The sequence below is a fragment of the Rhinopithecus bieti genome, unplaced genomic scaffold (assembly GCF_001698545.2).
Source record: "Rhinopithecus bieti isolate Rb0 unplaced genomic scaffold, ASM169854v2 scaffold_15676, whole genome shotgun sequence".
In the NCBI taxonomy this organism is placed as follows: domain Eukaryota; kingdom Metazoa; phylum Chordata; class Mammalia; order Primates; family Cercopithecidae; genus Rhinopithecus; species Rhinopithecus bieti.
Window position 1 is genome coordinate 708,320 of NW_016809194.1, and position 19,175 is coordinate 727,494.

General features: G+C 41.6%; 1 protein-coding gene across 1 annotated transcript; it reads left to right on the plus strand.

The window, feature by feature from the left end:
• The first annotated feature begins 1,236 nt into the window (after positions 1-1,236).
• On the plus strand, positions 1,237-16,062 carry CCNE2 (cyclin E2). The gene is given in 13 exon segments (XM_017888837.1): positions 1,237-1,301; positions 2,194-2,233; positions 2,319-2,415; positions 2,494-2,547; positions 3,476-3,584; positions 3,587-3,626; positions 6,119-6,254; positions 8,433-8,579; positions 10,954-11,049; positions 11,310-11,444; positions 13,287-13,398; positions 13,908-14,065; positions 14,746-16,062. Coding segments are annotated over 12 exon segments (1,212 nt in total). The 5' UTR covers positions 1,237-1,301; positions 2,194-2,219; the 3' UTR covers positions 14,860-16,062.
• Positions 16,063-19,175: the final 3,113 nt, after the last annotated feature.

Here is a 19,175-nt window from a genome sequence, read left to right on the forward strand (position 1 = left end):
ATACCCGCCGCAAGTCTGACTTGACGATGTGCAGTTTTGGGGTGCGCTAGTTGTGGGGGCATTCATAGAGGCAGCGAAGGGACCCCTAAGTTTAAACACTCCGGGAATGGTAAAGGAAGAGCGTCGGGCCCGCCTCCTCCCAACAGCGCTCGGGCGCGAACGGCGCCCTCCCGCGCTGCCGGCTCGCGCGGGCTCCGCAGGGCGCGCTGGCGGCGGCGGGGCGGGGCGCGGCAGGCAGGTCCGGGGCCTGCAAGTGGTGGCGACCGTTCTTCCCACCCGGCCATGTCCCCGGGGACCACCGCGCTCATGGGGAGCGGGAATGCCGTTCTCGGGCCCCGCTCCGAAGAGGGGTTTTACCCTCGGGGACCCCGGAATTGGAGATGGGGACTAGAGAGGGAGCAAGGAAGGGCGCGGCGTGGCGCGAGCGTTTCCTGCGCGAGGACTGCGGGGTGGCAGCTGGAGGCCACTGCAGGGGCAGGGCGGCGGGCTGAGGGAGCGACCCACCCATGGGGAAAGAAACCCGGTAGGGGGAGCAGGGAGCCGAAAAATAGGGTTGATACATACCTGGGTGGGCGGGCTGGAGATTCCTGAGCGTGCAGCGCAGGGCTGGGGGAGCGGGCTCGGAGTGGTCGCGGGCCGGGACTGAGGAGCGCAGAGCCGCACGTGGCCCGGCGCGCTGCTGAGCGATGTTTACATTCTGCAGCCACTCCACGTTGTGCTGCCGCCCGCGCTTCCCATTGGCCAGCTCTTCAGCCAACGCTTCTCTCCTCCCCGAGGGGCGGGCCCTCGGGTCCCCGCGTCGCTCAGGAAAGACCCCGGTTCCCTGAGGCCTTGGCGGGACAGCTAGGGCGCGCCCCAGGACGGTCACTTCCCAGCCACCCTATGGTCGCCCGGGTCGCGTCACCCTGTTATGCGCCCGGGCTGAGCTGCAGCCTGACACCCCCGAAATGCAGTGGGAGGGAGCAAGACCAAACTGGCGGGAGATGCGGGAGCCGGGCGGTGGGGAGGCCAGCCGCGGAGAAGGAGCCCCTGAGAGTTTCCCTGCCGCCGCCGGCCGCGCCGTGGAGCGCGGTGGACACAGGCCGAAGGCCTGGGAGAGTGGACCCCACAGCCGCTCCGGGTGGCGGGCGCGCACTGAGAGCAGGGCGCGGCGCGCTGGCGCGCGGGCAGACGGGCGGGAGAGGGGAGCGCGCTGTCCGGAGGTGTCAGTCTGAGGCGCATGCGTGTGGGGCGGGCCCGGCCTGGCCTATATATTGGGTTGGCGCCGGCGCCAGCTGAGCCGAGCGGTAGCGGGTCTGGCGGTGAGGAGGTGCTGCGCGAAGGGGGATGCGGGAGGAAAGAAAGCCCAGTTGGGCCGATCCCTTACCACAGGCGGGAACCTCAGGGAGGAAAAACGGGAGGGCTGGGGGTCATGGGTCCCCGCGTTCCGTCCCTGTCAGGAATCTTGGCAGGGGACCGGGAAGCAGCAGGGCATGGAGAGCCGCCCCTCATTCTAGGGGCTTTCTCTATCCCATCCTCATTTAGGGAGCTATCCCGTGGGAGAGAGGATGGGAGGCCGGGTCCCCTCCATGGGGAGAAAAGTTCCCGGCCAGCCCAGTCTCCCCTTTCTTTAGCTCCTTTTCCTGCCCCCCCGCTTCCCATCTGGAGTTGGGGTCCGGGCTCCTCTCCGAGCGGCGGTAGGGCGGCGGGACCGGGAAGGAGGGAAAGGAGACTGAAGGCCGTGACACCAGTCTCGGTTCCTCCGCCCCCTGCTTCCCCGCCACCGCCGCTCTCCAAATTGGCGCGGAACCGGCTTCTCCACAGCCTTTTGCCTCCACAACCCCCTCTCCGCGCTCATCCAGGATGGGAGGCGGGACGTGGGGGCGCTACCCAAGCCCCACTCTCGGTGTACGGGGAGAGGGTGGAGGACCCAGAAAAACCCGTTTGAGGAAGATGTGCCTCCCTGCGTGTTCAAGGTGCCAGGAGTGCTTGGTAAATTTTTGGACACCCGCGTCCCGGCTGTACATTCAGTTGAGAAAATGCAGGCGTGTATCCAAAATGAATTACCATGAGCTAGCTAACATAGCATAGAAGATGGCAGGGTCACACGGCCCAGGCCCCCTTCAGAGGGACTGAGCTTTCACCTCCAAATCAGCACTTGGAGCATGTGAATGACAATGTACTTGACTGCGGCTTTTCCTCTCCCCCCTTCAGAGGTTTTACACACCTGAAAGAAGAGAATGTCAAGACGAAGGTAACATCTGTCTTAGAGACATGTTTCAAATTAGTTGCCGCCTTTAACTTACTAATTACACTTCCTTTTTAAAAATTCACCACAGTAGCCGTTTACAAGCTAAGCAGCAGCCTCAGCCCAGCCAGACGGAATCACCCCAAGAAGTCCAGATAATCCAGGCCAAGAAGAGGAAAACCACCCAGGTGATTTAAGGAGAAAGAGGGAGGAACTAAATGCCATGCTGGGACTTTAGTTTACCAATGGTCTTTTCTGTTTTCCAGGATGTCAAAAAAAGAAGAGAGGAGGTCACCAAGAAACATCAGTATGAAATTAGGGTAATGCAGAACTGGACTGGGTGGGTTTGGGGAGAAAATGGAGGATAGACGAATAAGAATAGAATTATGTGTTTATTGCTTTGCAATAGATTCCTCTGACACTTTTACTTTTTTAATGCCCCTAGAGGTCAGCAGGAAGGCGCTTATCTTTGGGTGGTTTCTATGTGCCCGAATCCTACTACAGCTGCAGACTAAGTGCCTTCAAGCAGCTGGTTCCTTTTTGTAAATCCCTCCCTCTTGGAACTGCCTGGTGCACCAGGGCCCGCCTAATCTGTCCAATATACTGCTCTTTGTTCCCTCGCAGACTCTAGTAGACGGTCCTAATAGCTGCTTCTTTGGCATAAATAGGATGTGAGATCATTGACAGCCTGGCACGCAGCCCTTTGGTACCTCTTCTTCCTATGTGTTTTACAGAAAGCACTTTGGAGATAGTGATTGCCTTTGAAACCAGCATTATTGGGAAAAGGATCCTTTAAGTAATTGATTCCATTTTTAAGGTTTTGCCTTCAAATATTCAAAAGTATCAGAGCACACTTTTTTTAAAAAGAGCTTTTATTTGGGGAAAAAAAAAAAAAAAAAAGTCCCTGCTACTATTGCTAGATACAGAGAACTGCGATTCTGTGGTCTTGAAAGTGATTAGTATTTTAGACTACGGATGCATTTTGTTATTACTGCCTCCTTCAACACCTAGTGTCTTCTATTACCAGAATTGCATTTTGTTGTCTAAAATATCCTATTACTCTATAAAAATCAACATGAGTTATATGGCTTGTTTATAAAATATGAATGTCAAATTAGCTATATTGCCATCTATGTTAGCTAAAATTACAATTCTTTAGACATATTAGCTTTCATTTATAAAAGATCCATTATAAAAACTAAGGTTTTCCTTGCACAAATTGATATTCTTCTTTATTTTTAATGACAGAATTGTTGGCCACCTGTATTATCTGGGGGAATCAGTCCTTGCATTATCATTGAAACACCTCACAAAGAAATAGGAACAAGTGATTTCTCCAGATTTACAAATTACAGATTTAAAATCTTTTTATTAATCCTTCACCTTTGCCTGATTTAAGGTAAGAAAAATTTCAGTAATTTTATTTCAAAGATATAAAGTTGTGCTGATTTAATACATGGCACTATTTTGTCTTTTGCTGTCATAAAATAGAAAACTTGTAAAATTGTTTTCTTTACTAATATTTAAACATATGTCATTTTATCTGAGTAGTGCAAATGATATGGGTATTTAAAACACCGATTTCATAAAATTTTCATTTGCTTGCTGAGGACTGTAAAGATTTAACAGGACTGAATTAGTTTTTTGTTAAGATAGAAACATTTTTTCATGTACAGCTTTTTCCTTTAAAATTTTTCTTGTTTCTTGCAGCTTCAACTCAAAGGAAGCTTTTCAATAGATGTATCAACCCTTTTTATTTCTTACCAAACTTAGTAAGGTCTATACTACTTTTTTCTAGTCAACGAGTATACTAAAGGTACAGCTTATACAAAACATGTAGTGTATTATGATTGGCCTTAATAAGGAATTTAATGGAATCAGACACTTAAACTCCCCTTTCCCTGGACTCTGTCCCACCTTACCCACCCCATATGTGATCCTGCTATAGATGATCTATTTAGAGGTGATTGAGACTTCTCGACTGTGATCACATGCTTTACATATTTAGATTTTTGTATTGCTCTTGAGAAAACTTTTTTTTTTTCACTTTTAATTGCATTATTTTAATGCTGAATTTACTTCTGTGCCGTAAGTTTTTGTTTCTTCTGGGATATCTTTTTCTTCTGGGCAACCTCCTCTTCTGGTGTAAGAACAATTTGTTCCTTTTCACTAAAGATCATTTCGATGCGGCAGGGAGAGATCACGTATGAGTTAATCCGACCATGAGCTCTGTAGGTCTGTTGGCACATCATAGGTACTTTGTTCACTCGGAGATGCTCGATGACCGGAGACTCTACATCTAAACTCTTAAGTTCAGCATTACTCTCTGCATTTTTAAGCATGTGCAGCAAACATTCAGCACTCTTTGGACCACCAACCTTGTGTCCAGTCCCACTGCTTGGCCTGGGCACACCTACCAACTCCACCATTGTAATATCAGAATGGTACATGCTGTTTCTGTAAAGTGACATTTTAAAAATACTTCATGGTGTTTCTTTTTTTTTTTTTGGAGACGGAGCTTCGCTGTTGTTGCCCAGGCTGGACTGCAATGGTGCGATCTCGCTACCTCCACCTCCCAGGTTCAAGTGATTCTCCTGCCTCAGCGTCCTGAGTAGCTGGGATTACAGGCATGCCACCACACCCAGCTAATTTTTTATGTTTTTAGTAGAGATGGCGTTTCACCATGTTGGCCAGGCTGGTCTCAAACTCCTGACCTTAGGTGATCCACCCGCCTCGGCCTCCCAAAGTGCAGGGATTACAGGTGTGAGCCACCGTGTCTGGCCACTTCGTGGTTTTTCATATATGCATACCCTTGATAGCCTGGGCAGTTTCACGAGTGTTCTTAGAGTGAACACAAAGATTTGAACCTCTTGAGCTGCATGATTTTTTGGGGTTTTCCAGGTCAAGTGAATAGCCAACCATTTTCACAGATTACCTCAGACCACTTAGGGGAAAAGCAACATGGTTATCTTTTATCAGCAACCTTTGTAAAGTATAAATAAGTGGGACTAGAAAGCACTCCCTTGAAATCTGCAAGTTTGGATGATCATAGTCCAGGTTCCCACTGTTATTTCAGGCTTCTATTTATTCATGCAAAGAAAATGGTTTCCAAAAATTAAGGTAGAAGTTTTTTTTCTAATTTACTTTAAGAGTTTCTTCCAAGTTCTAATTAAAAGTTGCATTTCAGGCCAGGCGCGGTGGCTCAAGCCTGTAATCCCAGCACTTTGGGAGGCGGATCACGAGGTCAGGAGATTGAGACCATCCTGGCTAATACGTTGAAACCCTGTCTCTACTAAAAAAAAAATACAAAAAGCTAGCGGGTGAGGTGGCGGGTGCCTGTAGTCCCAGCTATTCGGGAGGCTGAGGCAGAAGAATGGCGTAAGCCCGGGAGGCGGAGCTTGCAGTGAGCTGAGATCCGGCCACTGCACTCCAGCCTGGGCAACAGAGCAAGACTCTGTCTCCAAAAAAAAAAAAGTTGCATTTCAGTGTCTGAAAGTTGAATTTTATCTATGTGAAACAGAGTTTGTATATTACATGGATTGCACAATTTAAATTATGGTTTTTAGCCGGGCATGGTGGGTCACACCTGTAATCCCAGCACTTTTGAGTGGCTGAGTCAGGTGGATCACTTGAGGTCAGGAGTTCAAGACCAGCCCAGCCAACATGGTGAAACCCCATCTCTACTAAAAATACAAAAACTAGCCAGGCTTGGTGGCAGGTACCTATAACTCCTAGATACTTGGGAGGCTGAGGCACAACAATCACTCGAACCCAGGAGGTGGAGATTACAGTGAGCCAAGATTGTGCCGCTGCACTCCAGCCTGGGCCACAGAGCGAGACTCTGTCTCAAAAAAAAAAAAAAATTATGGTTTTTTCCCTCTCTTTCCGTAGCTGGGGATGTTCAAAAGAAGTCTGGCTAAACATGTTAAAAAAGGAGAGCAGATATGTTCATGAAAAACATTTTGAAGTTCTGCATTCTGACTTGGAACCACAGATGAGGTCCATACTTCTAGACTGGCTTTTAGAGGTATGTTACACCAATACAAATTTCCTTTGTCTCTCTCTGTATGATGGAAAAATATTTAGCTGTAAATGTGCTTTCCATGTACTCTCCAGAGTTTATTGTTCATCCCCAGGAAGCTGTCTTTTTTGAGGTACTTACTGTAGCTGATGGTACCCAAAGTGGAAAGTGACTCTATAAATAAGAGTAAAATGACAAACCTACTACATGTAACTAAACCCAATCCAGAACTCCTGTTATCTGTGGGTACTGCTATGTACCAGCCACTTTCTAGGTGCCACAGATACACAAGGTGAATGGAACGTATAGTTGATTAGGTTTTGAATTATGCTATACAAAGTGAAGAACTAGAACTAGGCTTCAGGGCCCTCTCAAGTCTTTTTCTGTATTAACAAAATCAACTGATCATGAGGAATCCTGATTTCTACATCCTAAACCGTAATGAGATTATGGATTATCTGGAAGCTCTAAGCCCTCTATAGTCCAGCTACTTTCTTTTTATTATATTCTTCTATTCTTTTCTGAAATATAAAATTAATTTGAAGGAATAGTGATCCTGAAGCCCCTATAGATTTGTGCCAGAATTTTCTCTCTTATTTAGGTCCATTCCCTTTCTCTGGATAATAGCTCTAAAAAAGTCTCTAAAATTATTATTGAGGAAATGATTACTTATGTTGATGACAAACTGATTTTTCCTCCAACTCTTGGGTATTTACTCTGTAGTCTGTCTTTAAGACAGAGATGAAGCATTCTAAGGGAAAAAGACCACAGACTTTCAACCTAAGCATAATTACGTTAATTTTTAATTTTTTTCCTTTTTGTTATACCGATATTCATCCAGTCATCCAGTGGTCATCCTATTCAATTTATTCCTGTTTTTACCTAAATATGATTATGTATGGAACAGCATACAGAATATATCAAATCCGGCAGTGTTAAACTCTGTCTTACTATATTCTTCAGTCTAAGAATATAAACTTGATTCAACATTTGAGAATCTATTCATTTATTACCTTAACAGTAAATGAGAAAAATGCTAAGATCTCAATAGATGCAAAAGACATTTTTTGAAATTCAACCTTTTTTTTTTTTTTTTTTTGAGGTGGAGCCTTGCTGTGGTCGCCCAGGCTCGAGTGCAATGGCACGATCTCGGCTCACTGCAACCTCTGCATCCTGGGTTCAAGTGACTCTTGTGCCTCAGCCACCTAAGTAGCTGGGATTACAGGCGCGGGCCACCACACCTGTCTTTATTTTGTATTTTTAATAGAGATGGGGGTTTTACCACACTGGCCAGGCTGGTCTTGAACTGCTGACCTCAAGTGATCCGCCCGCCTTGGTCTCCCCAAGTGCTGGGATTACAGGTGTGAGCCATCGCACTCGGCCAGCAAATGAGATTTTCTTAACTCATTATTAGAAACTCAGGTGGCCAGGTGTGGGGCCTTACACCTGTAATGTCAGCATTTTGGAAGGCTGAGGCAGGCAGATCAGTTGAAGCCAGGAGTTCGACACCAGCCTGGCCAACATGGCAAAATCCCATCTCTACTAAAAATACAAAAAATTAGCTGGGCATGGTGGCACATACCTGTAATCTCAGCTACTCAGGAGGCTGAGGTAGGAGAATCACCTGAACCTGGGAGGCAGAGGTTGCAGTGAGCCACTGCACTCCAGCCTGGGTGACAAAGCGAGACCCTGTCTCAAAAAAAAAAAAACAACAACAAAAAAAAACTCTGGTATATATCTCGATTTCCTCACCTCCAAAATGGGGATAATGGTACCTACTTAAGGAGTTACTGTGAGAATTAAAAGCTTTTCCTAAAAGTGTGGAAATGACAGATACTATTTATTATTATTAACAATATTGAAACATCAGGGCAATTCCTATCAAAGTCAGAAACAAGGGATGAGATTTTATGACCAATGTTAAACATTCAGTATCCTTCGATAATATTTAACTAGTGCAGTAAAATATGAAAAATAAATGAGGTAAGAAAAACTGTAAAACTAGTAAATGTGGATAGTAATAGATTTGTTTATCCTAATAACACGTTAGTTTCTTTTTTTCCCTTCCTATCTTAGCTTTGCTATCAGTTTGGCTTAAACATATTTTAAAATCTGATATGCTGAGAGATGACTTTCTAATTTGAGAAATTCAGAGGATAATATTTAAATGTTTGGATTCTTTAGGTATGTGAAGTATACACACTTCACAGGGAAACATTTTATCTTGCACAAGACTTTTTTGATAGATTTATGTTGACACAAAAGGATATAAATAAAAATATGCTTCAACTCATTGGAATTACCTCATTATTCATTGCTTCCAAACTTGAGGTAAGTTCTCAAAGAGTATCCTTAGATATATTTATCCCAAACTTTTTTTTTAATCAATGTATTAATCCCAAAGAATACTATGTCTTATATTAACTCCTTAGAAAAGTGAATGTTTTTGTTTCTCAGTACATTTTCTGAACATTATCACAGGGATAAATGATAAATTATCATAGTTCCCTCTGTAATGTCTGAGCCTTATTATAAATCTCTGGTTTAGATTCTGGGATTAGTATCTAAGTGAAATGTCCCATGGCTCATTCTGCCAAACGAAACATATTGATGCTCTATTTGTATACATAATTATAGCATTTGTATTAAACAGAATGACCTTTGAAAACTAAACAGCTAATAAAATGAAATGAAATGAATACTGTGTTGGGTTAGAATAATGGTTTATCCAGCCTTTTATTTTTCTTTTTTTTTTTGGAGACAAAGTCTCACTCTTTCACCCAGGCTGGAGTGTAATGGGATGATCTGGGTTCACTACAACCTCTGCCTCCCAGGTTCAAGTGGTTCTCCTGCCTCAGCCTCCTGAGTAGCTGGGATTACAGGCGCTTGCCACCACGCCCAGCTGATTTTTGTATTTTTAGTAGAGATGGGGTTTCACCATGTTGACCAGGCTGGTCTTGAACTCCTGACTCAGGCGATCCACCCGCCTCGGCCTCCCAATGTGCTGGGACTACAGGCATGAGCCACCGCGCCTGGCCAGCCTAATATTTTTGTATCTGATGGTGCTGCCATGATAGAAGGCAACTCCTTTCTTAAGATTTTCCTTCGCATAAGCTCAATTTACTTTTCTTAATACGTGATGAATATCATCGGTACTTTCACCTAAGACTTTTATAGCTGGTATCATTTTGAGGGAAGAGAGATTGTGATCATATATTAATTTTTTAAGTGTTTTCCTTTTTCTTTTAAATGTCTTTTGAGCTTTAAGAGCCATCCCCAAATTCTGCTGAATTCGGCACATAAACTTGTGTTCAGTCTATCCTTACTTGAAATTATACTGTTTTAGACAACTTTCTAGACCGAAATCCTTATCTTTTAGCCTGTTCTCCTATGTGGGAGACACCTAATCCTTTGATGATTCTAATTCTTCTCTGGAGTGCTAAAACGGACCTGTTAGCCAAACTGCACGAAGTATTTTTTGACTAACCATTATTTTTGTACTAGGGTAAAGGAAATGTTTTTAGTTTCTAGACCTTATTTGTTGGGTGCTTTGCTTTTGTTTTTTGAGACACGGTCTTGCTGTCACACAGGCTGGATGCAGTGGCACTATCACCCCTCAGTACAGCCTCGACCTCCCAGGCTACAGCGATCCTCTCACCTCAGCCTCTGGAATAGCTGAGACTACAGGGATGCACCACCATGCCTGGCTATTTTTTCTTGTAGAGACAGTGTTTCTCTTTGTTGCTCATGCTGATCTTAAATTCCTGGGCTCAAGTGATCCTCCTACCTTGACCTCCCAAAGTGCTGGGATTATACGTGTGAGCTGCTGCACTGCACCCGGCAGGGTGTCTCCTTTTGATCTGACCAATGTATCAGGCAATCTTAAAACAAGTTTGGCTGTTCTTTAACTGAAATGACATAAGATATTCTAGTTGTATTAATGAAAATTCAAAGTCAATTCTATGAAAAGAAGTCTTGATAATCAATATAGTTACTAGATCCCTAGATATGAAAATGTCTAAGTTTGACTACAAAATTATTTTACTGAGATTTATATTTACTTAGTGAAGCTGTCCTTAAATCTGAAGCTTGTGTGTGATTTGTATATAGATGGTCCCCTACTTACCATGGTTTGACCTACAATGTTTTGACTTTATGATGGTTGAAAACCTCCATTCATTATGCCCCTTGACATACAACAGGGCTATGTCTGCATAGGTTGAAAATACCGTAAGTTGAAAGTGCACTTTCTGGCCAGGTGTGGTGGTTAATCCCAGCACTTTGGGAGGCCGAGGCGGGCAAATCATTTGCAGTCAGGAGTTCGAGACCAACTTGGCCTACATGGTGAAACCCTGTCTCTACTGAAAATACAAAAAATAGCTGGGCATAGTGGCACACACCTGTAATCCCAGCTACTGGGGAGGCGGAGACACAAGAATCACTTGAGCCTGGAAGGTGGAAGTTGCAGTGAGCCAAGACTGCACCACTGCACTCCAGCCTGAGTGACAGAGTGAGACTCTGCCTCAAAAAAAAAAAGAAAAAAGAAAATGTACTTTTTTTATTTTTGCTTATTTCTCCAATAAAATAAAAATGTACTTTCTACTGATATTTTGGTTTATTGGGATGTAACCCCATTGTAAACTGAGGAACATTTGTAATTAATTTCTATCTCAATTGTACTCAATAAAAAAATTACAATTTAAAGGAAATCTACGCTCCTAAACTCCAAGAGTTTGCTTACGTCACTGATGGTGCTTGCAGTGAAGAGGATATCTTAAGGATGGAACTCATTATATTAAAGGTAATAATAATTATATTTTCCTAGTTGCAAAAAAGAAACTGTGTTACTAAGTAACATAAGTAGTTGTGATTGAATCTCAAATACTACAATGTAAAAAGTCAAAACTGAGGTATTAGGATCCAGTTCTAAGACGTTAATGCATCAAAATATTGACAATGGTTATGGTTGGATGGGGAATTTACTTAACCTCTAAACTCTACTATATAACGTGGTATATGTGTCTACATTCATTAACAGGCATTTTGAAATTTTGTTAACAGGCTTTGAAATGGGAACTTTGTCCTGTAACAATCATCTCCTGGCTAAGTCTCTTTCTCCAAGTTGATGCTCTTAAAGATGCTCCTAAAGTTCTTCTACCTCAATATTCTCAGGAAACATTCATTCAAATAGCTCAGGTACTGACATTTTTATTGATTCAATGGTAATATCATTATTAATTACAGGTTTTAGTGTATAGTCTTAAATAGGCTATGTCACAAAATAATGACATTGACTTCACTCCTTAATTCTAGAACAAAACTTTTGATGCATAAAGTTCTGTCCCCAACGTTTATGTTGCTTAATGTTTCTAGAAAACAAAGTCCTTACACTTTTCTGAGTACTTTCATTCTTTAGGAGTCCAAACTAAAGTATCTTTTCGATATAAAATGGGGAAAAGCATTTTTTAGCCAGTTGTGTTTAAGCTTTATAATGTCACAGAATTATTCTGTATGATGTCTTTACATTTGGATACACAGAGTACCTATCAAGTTAAATATCAGAATTAAAATTACTTTGTTAAAAAAAATTTTTAGAACATAATTCAAAGTAAACTTTTCCAGGCTAGCATATTTAACAAAGTAAGTAATTAGAGGAGGAGGAGGATCTGGCTGGGCGCTGTGGCTCAGGTCTGTAATCCCAGCACTTTGGGCAGATGAGGCAGGCAGATCACTTGAGGTCAGGAGTTTGAGACCAGCCTAGCCAACATGTTACTTGGGAGGCTGAGGCAAGAGAATCGCTTGAACCTGGGAGGTGGAGGTTGCAGTGAGCCGAGATCACACCACTGCACTCCAGCCTGAGCAACAGAGTGAGACTCCATCTCAAATTTAAAAAAAAAAAAAAAGGATACCCCATTCTTTCTTGCTTACTTCTCATAAGTAAGCTTAAGGCTGCTGTATCTGTCATATAACAAAAGTGAAGAAAATCTACATTCTTATTCTGTGTGGGAAGTGAAAAATTCAACATATGGAAGACATTTGGGGATGAATATTAAGTCACCTAGGTTAAAATTTGTGGGCAATGGTGCTTACATCTAGCACATTATGAATACTCAAATTGGATAACCACTAAGTATACTGGAATTGGTTTATAAAACTTTTTATTAAAAGCTTAATTTTTTCATCCAGAATTCCTGGCATCCCAGATTGTCCTAGGCAGCTATACCCTTCTGATAGGGTAAATCTTTGATAAGCCAATAAACAATGTAGAGTTTCTAGAGGTATATAACAGTAATATTTTACTTCCAATTCCCAACTCTTCTCCCATCTCTCTTACTTTATGGACCAATGAGGACAAACAGAATTGAAATTTAATTCCGCTGCACAAGTATCTTCTCAAATGTGTTAAATCTTGCCCTTTTACACTATACCATTCCACTGCTACTTGTTCAGCTCTTATTGCCTAGATTATACAGCCTTTTAACTAATCTCACTGCTTAATAAACAGGTTTTCTTCTAGTCTGTTTTACTGCATTCTAAGGTATCTTTCTTAAAATGGAACTTTCTTGATTTAAAAATCTTCCAATAGCTTCAAGAATCAGCCTATAAAGTTCTGACTTCTTAGAGACCCTTTGTGATCCAATCTAGACCATGCCTCTCTCTAGCCACCACCCCTCGTCTTTCTGGATAAGAAAAGAAGGAAAGGTACTCCTTGCTTATTTCATATTTTTCACCTTAGGAGTTCTGAACTATGAACTGAGTTCCAAGTGATGTACCTATACCTAGAACATTCTCTGCCTCCCAATCTTCCTGGCTACTTTATAAGACTCATTTATGGCAATTTGAGGCCATCACTATCTTTTCCAATCTGGATTTAGCTGCCCTTCCTGCTAGTACATGTCACGTTGTATTGCAACGGTCCTTCCTTGTCTACTTCCTTCAGGTTGGTGGCTTATCTCTGGGTCCCTAAAGTTTTAGCAAGAGACATTTAGTACTCATCTGTCTCCTAAATTGCTTGTACTTTTGTTTTTCCTTTGTTAGCTTTTAGATCTGTGTATTCTAGCCATTGATTCATTAGAGTTCCAGTACAGAATACTGACTGCTGCTGCCTTGTGCCATTTTACCTCCATTGAAGTGGTTAAGAAAGCCTCAGGTAAGACTCTCTATTTGTTGTCTTCTTACCTTCTCACAACTACTAATGGGACTATAGTCTCTGAACTTTAACATTCTGCTAAACATGAATTTAAAACTTTGGCAAAAAAAAAAAAAAAAATTAGCTGTTCAGTGATTACCTTTCTGTTAGAAGTACTTTCCAATCCTGAATGTGTTTCTACAAACAAAAAGACCAAATGGAATTTAAATACAGTTGAAACGAATCAACATTATAGTTCTGCTTTAAGAGTTCTTTGGAATTTGACCATTTCAATTTCACATGTAGAAGGTACTGGTTAAGAAGTTCTGAAGTCCCTTTTCCCTTCAACATAGTCATATAAATAGTTTGAGAGTGATAATCTGTTCTGACATGCTAAACTTTTTGGTTATGATTTGTTTTGGTTTCTTTTTAAAATAACTTGTCTCAAAAACAGCACCAAGTACATCAGGCATATGTAAGATAGTTTCTGATGTACAACCTTCATGGTTTTCTAACTTTTTTCTATCTAGGTTTGGAGTGGGACAGTATTTCAGAATGTGTAGATTGGATGGTACCTTTTGTCAATGTAGTAAAAAGTACTAGTCCAGTGAAGCTGAAGACTTTTAAGAAGATTCCTATGGAAGACAGACATAATATCCAGACACATACAAATTATTTGGCCATGCTGGTATGTTTTTTTGTGAGTTTTTTGGCTTTGCTATCTGAATCTAGTAAGTAACTGAAACTGATGGTAGGAATAGAGTTCTCCTTCAGGCAGTTACGTAAGATGATCAGGGGAAAGAAAGTTCTAATGGGCACACTGATTTCAAAATGTAGAAAAGTTAATAAAATTACTTTGAAATCAAAGCAAGATTTGTGAAGTGTCTCAAGATCAATGCCACCAGTCCAAATAAGAGTTAAAAAAATATATAACATGTTACAGAAACTTTCAGAATATGACCCTTCACACTTGCAAAGACATAAAACGACTATTAAAATTAGACCTAGGCCAGACGCGGTGGCTCAAGCCTGTAATCCCGGCACTTTGGGAGGCCGAGACGGGCGGATCATGAGGTCAGGAGATCGAGACCATCCTAGCTAACATGGTGAAACCCCGTTTCTACTAAAAAATACAAAAAACTAGCCGGGTGTGGTGGCGGGTGCCTGTAGTCCCAGCTACACGGGAGGCTGAGGCAGGAGAATGTGCAAACCTGGGAGGCGGAGCTTGCAGTGAGCTGAGATCCGGCCACTGCACTCCAGCCTGGGCGACAGAGCAAGACTCCGTCTCAAAAAAAAAAAAAATTAGACCTAAATAATCTCAAATAAGTACCCAGAAGTCTGGTTTGACTGATTTCTTCCCATGTATAGGAAGAAGTAAATTACATACACACCTTCAGCAAAGGGGGACAGTTGTCACCAGTGTGCAATGGAGGCATTATGACACCACCGAAGAGCACCGAAAAACCACCAGGAAAACACTAAAGAAGATAACTAAGCAAAGAAGTTGGAATTCACCAAGTATTGGGTAGAACTGGTATCACTGAACTACTAAAGTTTTACAGGAAAATAGTGCTGTGATTGATTGTCCTAGCCAATTCATAAGTTATACTGCCATTCTTTGATTTTAAAACTTGCAATTGGCACTAAAGAATACATTTAATTACTTCCTATGTTAGCTGTAAAAGAAACAGCAGGACTTGTTTACAAAGATGTCTTCATTCCCAAGGTTACTGGATAGAAGCCAACCACAGTCTATACCATAGCAATGTTTTTCCTTTAATCCAGTGTTACTATGTTTATCTTGATAAACTAGGAATTTTTTCATTGGAGTTTTCGACTGGGTAAGTGCTACCTTAAAGGGTATATACTAAGTGATACAGTACTTTGAATCTAGTTGTTAGATTCTCAAAATTCCTATACTCTTGACTAGTGCAATTTGGTTCTTGAAAATTAAACTTGTTTACAAAGGTTTAGTTTTGTAATAAGGTGACTAATTTATCTATAGCTGCTATAGCAAGCTATTATAAAACTTGAATTTCTACAAATGGTGAAAATTAATGTTTTTTAAACTAGTTTATTTGCCTTGCCATAACACATTTTTTAACTAATAAGGCTTAGATGAACATGGTGTTCAACCTGTGCTCTAAACAGTGGGAGTACCAAAGAAATTATAAACAAGATAAATGCTGTGGCTCCTTCCTAACTGGGGCTTTATTAACATGTAGACTGCTTGGTAATAACCTTTTTGTATATCACAATTTGGGTGAAAAACTTAAGTACCCTTTCAAACTATTTATATGAGGAAGTCACTTTATTACTCTAAGATATCCCTAAGGAATTTTTGTTTTTTTAATTTAGTGTGACTAAGGCTTTATTTATGTTTGTAAAACTGTTAACGTCCTTTCTAAATTCCTCCATTGTGAGATAAGGACAGTGTCAAAGTGATAAAGCTGAACACTTGACCTAAACTTCTATTTTCTTAAGGAAGAGTATCAAATATATACTGACTCCTAGAAATCTATTTATTAAAAAAAGACACAAAAAACTTGCTGTACATTCGGCTAGCTTTTTCTAATATTTTTAATTAGCTTAAAAAAAAAATCCAGATCATAATAGTAGATTTAATTAAGAAACTGTTGCTAGTTATCAGATATGCTGAATCTCTTCTCCCTCTGAAGAAATTTACATTTAAAGCTATTTGTTATGGTATGATCTTTCTGTAATGGTTTGTTTATTAAAAACTAAACATTTGTTTCAGTATTTTGGTATATCTGAAAAGGGAAAAACCACTAAATTTGGTGCACATATGTATTATATAAAACTTAAGCCTTTTAATATGTTTTATTTTAGCGCTCATTGTTTAAAAAAATAAAAAGTTAAAAAAATTTAAAGCTGCCTTAAAAGTAAAGTTTGGTGCATAATTGCTTGGAAGAAACTTTTTTTTCCTTCTCTGCGCTTGCCAAGCTGTAACAGCTTCTTTCTGGGGATCGTGCGCTATGCATTTAAACTTCTGTCTGGCCGAGAAAGTGCGCTTTGATCTTTCCAAAAACCAGAAACAAAAACGTTTGAAGATGTTATTTAGGAGGTGTGTCAAAATAAGTTTGTGGTACAAGGTAATATAAAAGCTATCTTACATGCTAACAATTTGATAAAGTTTAATGATTAACTGAACGCTAATTGTAAAAACCCAAAAGAGATCTCTGGAAAAAGAAATTAACAGTAACGATAAACCAGGCCGGGCACGGTGGGTGGCTGAACGCCTGTTCCAGCCACTGTTGGAGGGCGAGGCGGAGAGCCGGATCACAGAGGGTTCAAAGGAGGATCAGAGCCATCCTGGCTAAACAGCGGAAAACACCCGGTCCTCTACTAAAAAATACAAAAAATTAGGGGGGGGCCAGCATGTGAGAGGGGGGGCACCTGTAGGTCCCAGGGCTACCTCGGAGGCTGAGGGCAAAAGAGAATGGCATGAACCTGGGAGAAGCAGAAGCTGCCAGTGAGCGAGATCGCCACCCACTTGCATCCAGGGCACTGGGCAACGAGCAGGAGATCCTTCTCTAAAAAAAAATAAAAATAAAAAATAACCGGGAGCCACTCTCAAGGAAAGATGGACTGCTGAGCCATAGTTTATGGAATTAATTAAGTGGCATTTTAATATATTAAGTAAATTCATGTAAATTTATTTCAAAGTATAAGTAAGCTCTACATGGTAATTTTTAGAGTTAAACTAGGGCTTCATTTGTTAATGTGCAAAAATAACTAGTGGCTCAGCACTATAGTGGCATACAGTGGCTCAACTTTTCATGATTAGAAAGAAGTGCCTCAACCAACTAAATATACACACTAGTTTTTTTGCTATGGAGTGTTTAGGACCTTAAAATCTATAGATTTTTTTTTTTTTAATTAGAATTTTTTTTTTTTTTGAGACGGAGTTTCACTCTTGTTGCCCAGGTTGGAGTGCAATGGCGTGATCTCAGTTCACTGCAGCCTCTGCCTCCCAGGTTCAAGGGATTCTTCTGCCTCAGCCTCCCAAGTAGCTGGGATTACAGATGCCCGCCACCTGGCCCAGCTAATTTTTGTATTTTTTAGTAGAGACAGGGTTTCACCACATTGGCCAGGCTGCTCTCAAACTCCTGACCTCAGGTGACCCGCCACCTCAGCTTCTCAAAGGGGTAGGATTACAGGCGTGAGCCACTGCACCTGGCCTAGAATTTCTTTAAACAATAAGACTTCTGACATGTGGCTTGAAGAGAGAGATGACTATTCAGATATGATCATCAGGTATGGGAAGTTAGGGAATAGGAGAAATTGCTGGATGATGCCATTCAACATGAAGGAATGCATGTGGCAAAAGGTGGTAGCCGAGTATAACCACAGTTGTTTCACACAGGTATCCCAAAGATAACTGGCTATAAAAACCCGAAGTGTGAGACAGAACTGGAATCGGAGCCAGATATTTGAGAGAAGTAATACACCCCATGTGAACACTAATCAAAACCGAGAGTGGATTAAATTACCTAGGGAGAATGTAGGGTTACAGAAAAGTAACCCAAGGACTAACTTCTTGAGAAAACCAAGTTTAAGGAGTAGGCAGAGGGAGACACCCACAACAAAGAAAAGGAAGAAATAGAGAAAAAGCAGTCCAATAAAAATGATGTCAGGGAAGCCAAAGGAATAAAAACTTTCAAGAAGGAAGGAGATGTAATCAGGAAAAGGACTGGAAAGTATCCAGTGGATCTGGCGTTTGGTGGCTCTTGAGAGAAAAGTAAGAGCAGTGATAGCATTAGTCAAATTGCTGGCTTGAAGAGCTTCAAAAGCTAGGCTGAGAGGGATAAGGGGGCCGGAGGTGGAGGCACAGACAACAAAAACTTGTATTAGGATGAAATATCCTACAGACTATGGAGAGGCTGACGACATAGGAAATCATATAACTCATTAAAAGGTTACTGAGGGGAGAGAATTCAAAGCATAAAAATTTGCCTTCATCAAAGAGTAGTATAACCTCTTACGGGCCGCATAGTGGGCTTAACAATGAGTACAGCTGTAGATTATTTTAAAGGCAAGAAGCAGCGAATGAAATAGGAATTTGAAGCTAGTACTCACAAGGTCACCATTCCCAAGACTAACATCCATGAGGACAGAGCCTGGCCAGTCTTCACTGGTATATGCCAAGCATAGAGGAGGTAAAGAAGTATGGAAAAGGTAGAGAGAGGACGAGGGCTTAAACAGGAAAGTCTAAAAATTAGAGTCCACAAAGAGAATGTGGACCACCGAACTAGTGGCAGGTAAAAAAGCTGACGGGCCAACTAAGGTTGAAGACTGGTTTGGCAGTGGCACCAGTTGTAGAACTTTTTCCAATAGTCTCAGTGGCCCAAGAAAATAAAACACATAAGTTACTGAACTTATGCAGGGCTAGGGCTTTCCCAGGTCAGGTAAAGGATAAAGTGAAGATGCTAAAAATATTGATCAAGAGTAGCTCTATCATAGCAGGGGTTCCCAAACCTGGTTCATCATCAGACTACCCGGGAAACAAAAAAGGGATTCCAGGGTCCCACTTCAGACCAACTGAATCAGTATTTCCCAGTGTGCAGAATGGTATTTGTCGTACTTGAGATAAGTAGAGAAGGGAAGATGGAAGGGAATGACTGGGAAAAAAATGTCACAAACCTGAACATCTCACTGATCGTGAGGGGCTCAGGAACCAGGAAGTAAGAGAAGGATAGGTTATGGGCAGAAAGTGGGTTGCAGTATAAGATCTTACGTAGAGTAATTGTGAGTGGCTGGCACAGAGTAAAAATAAC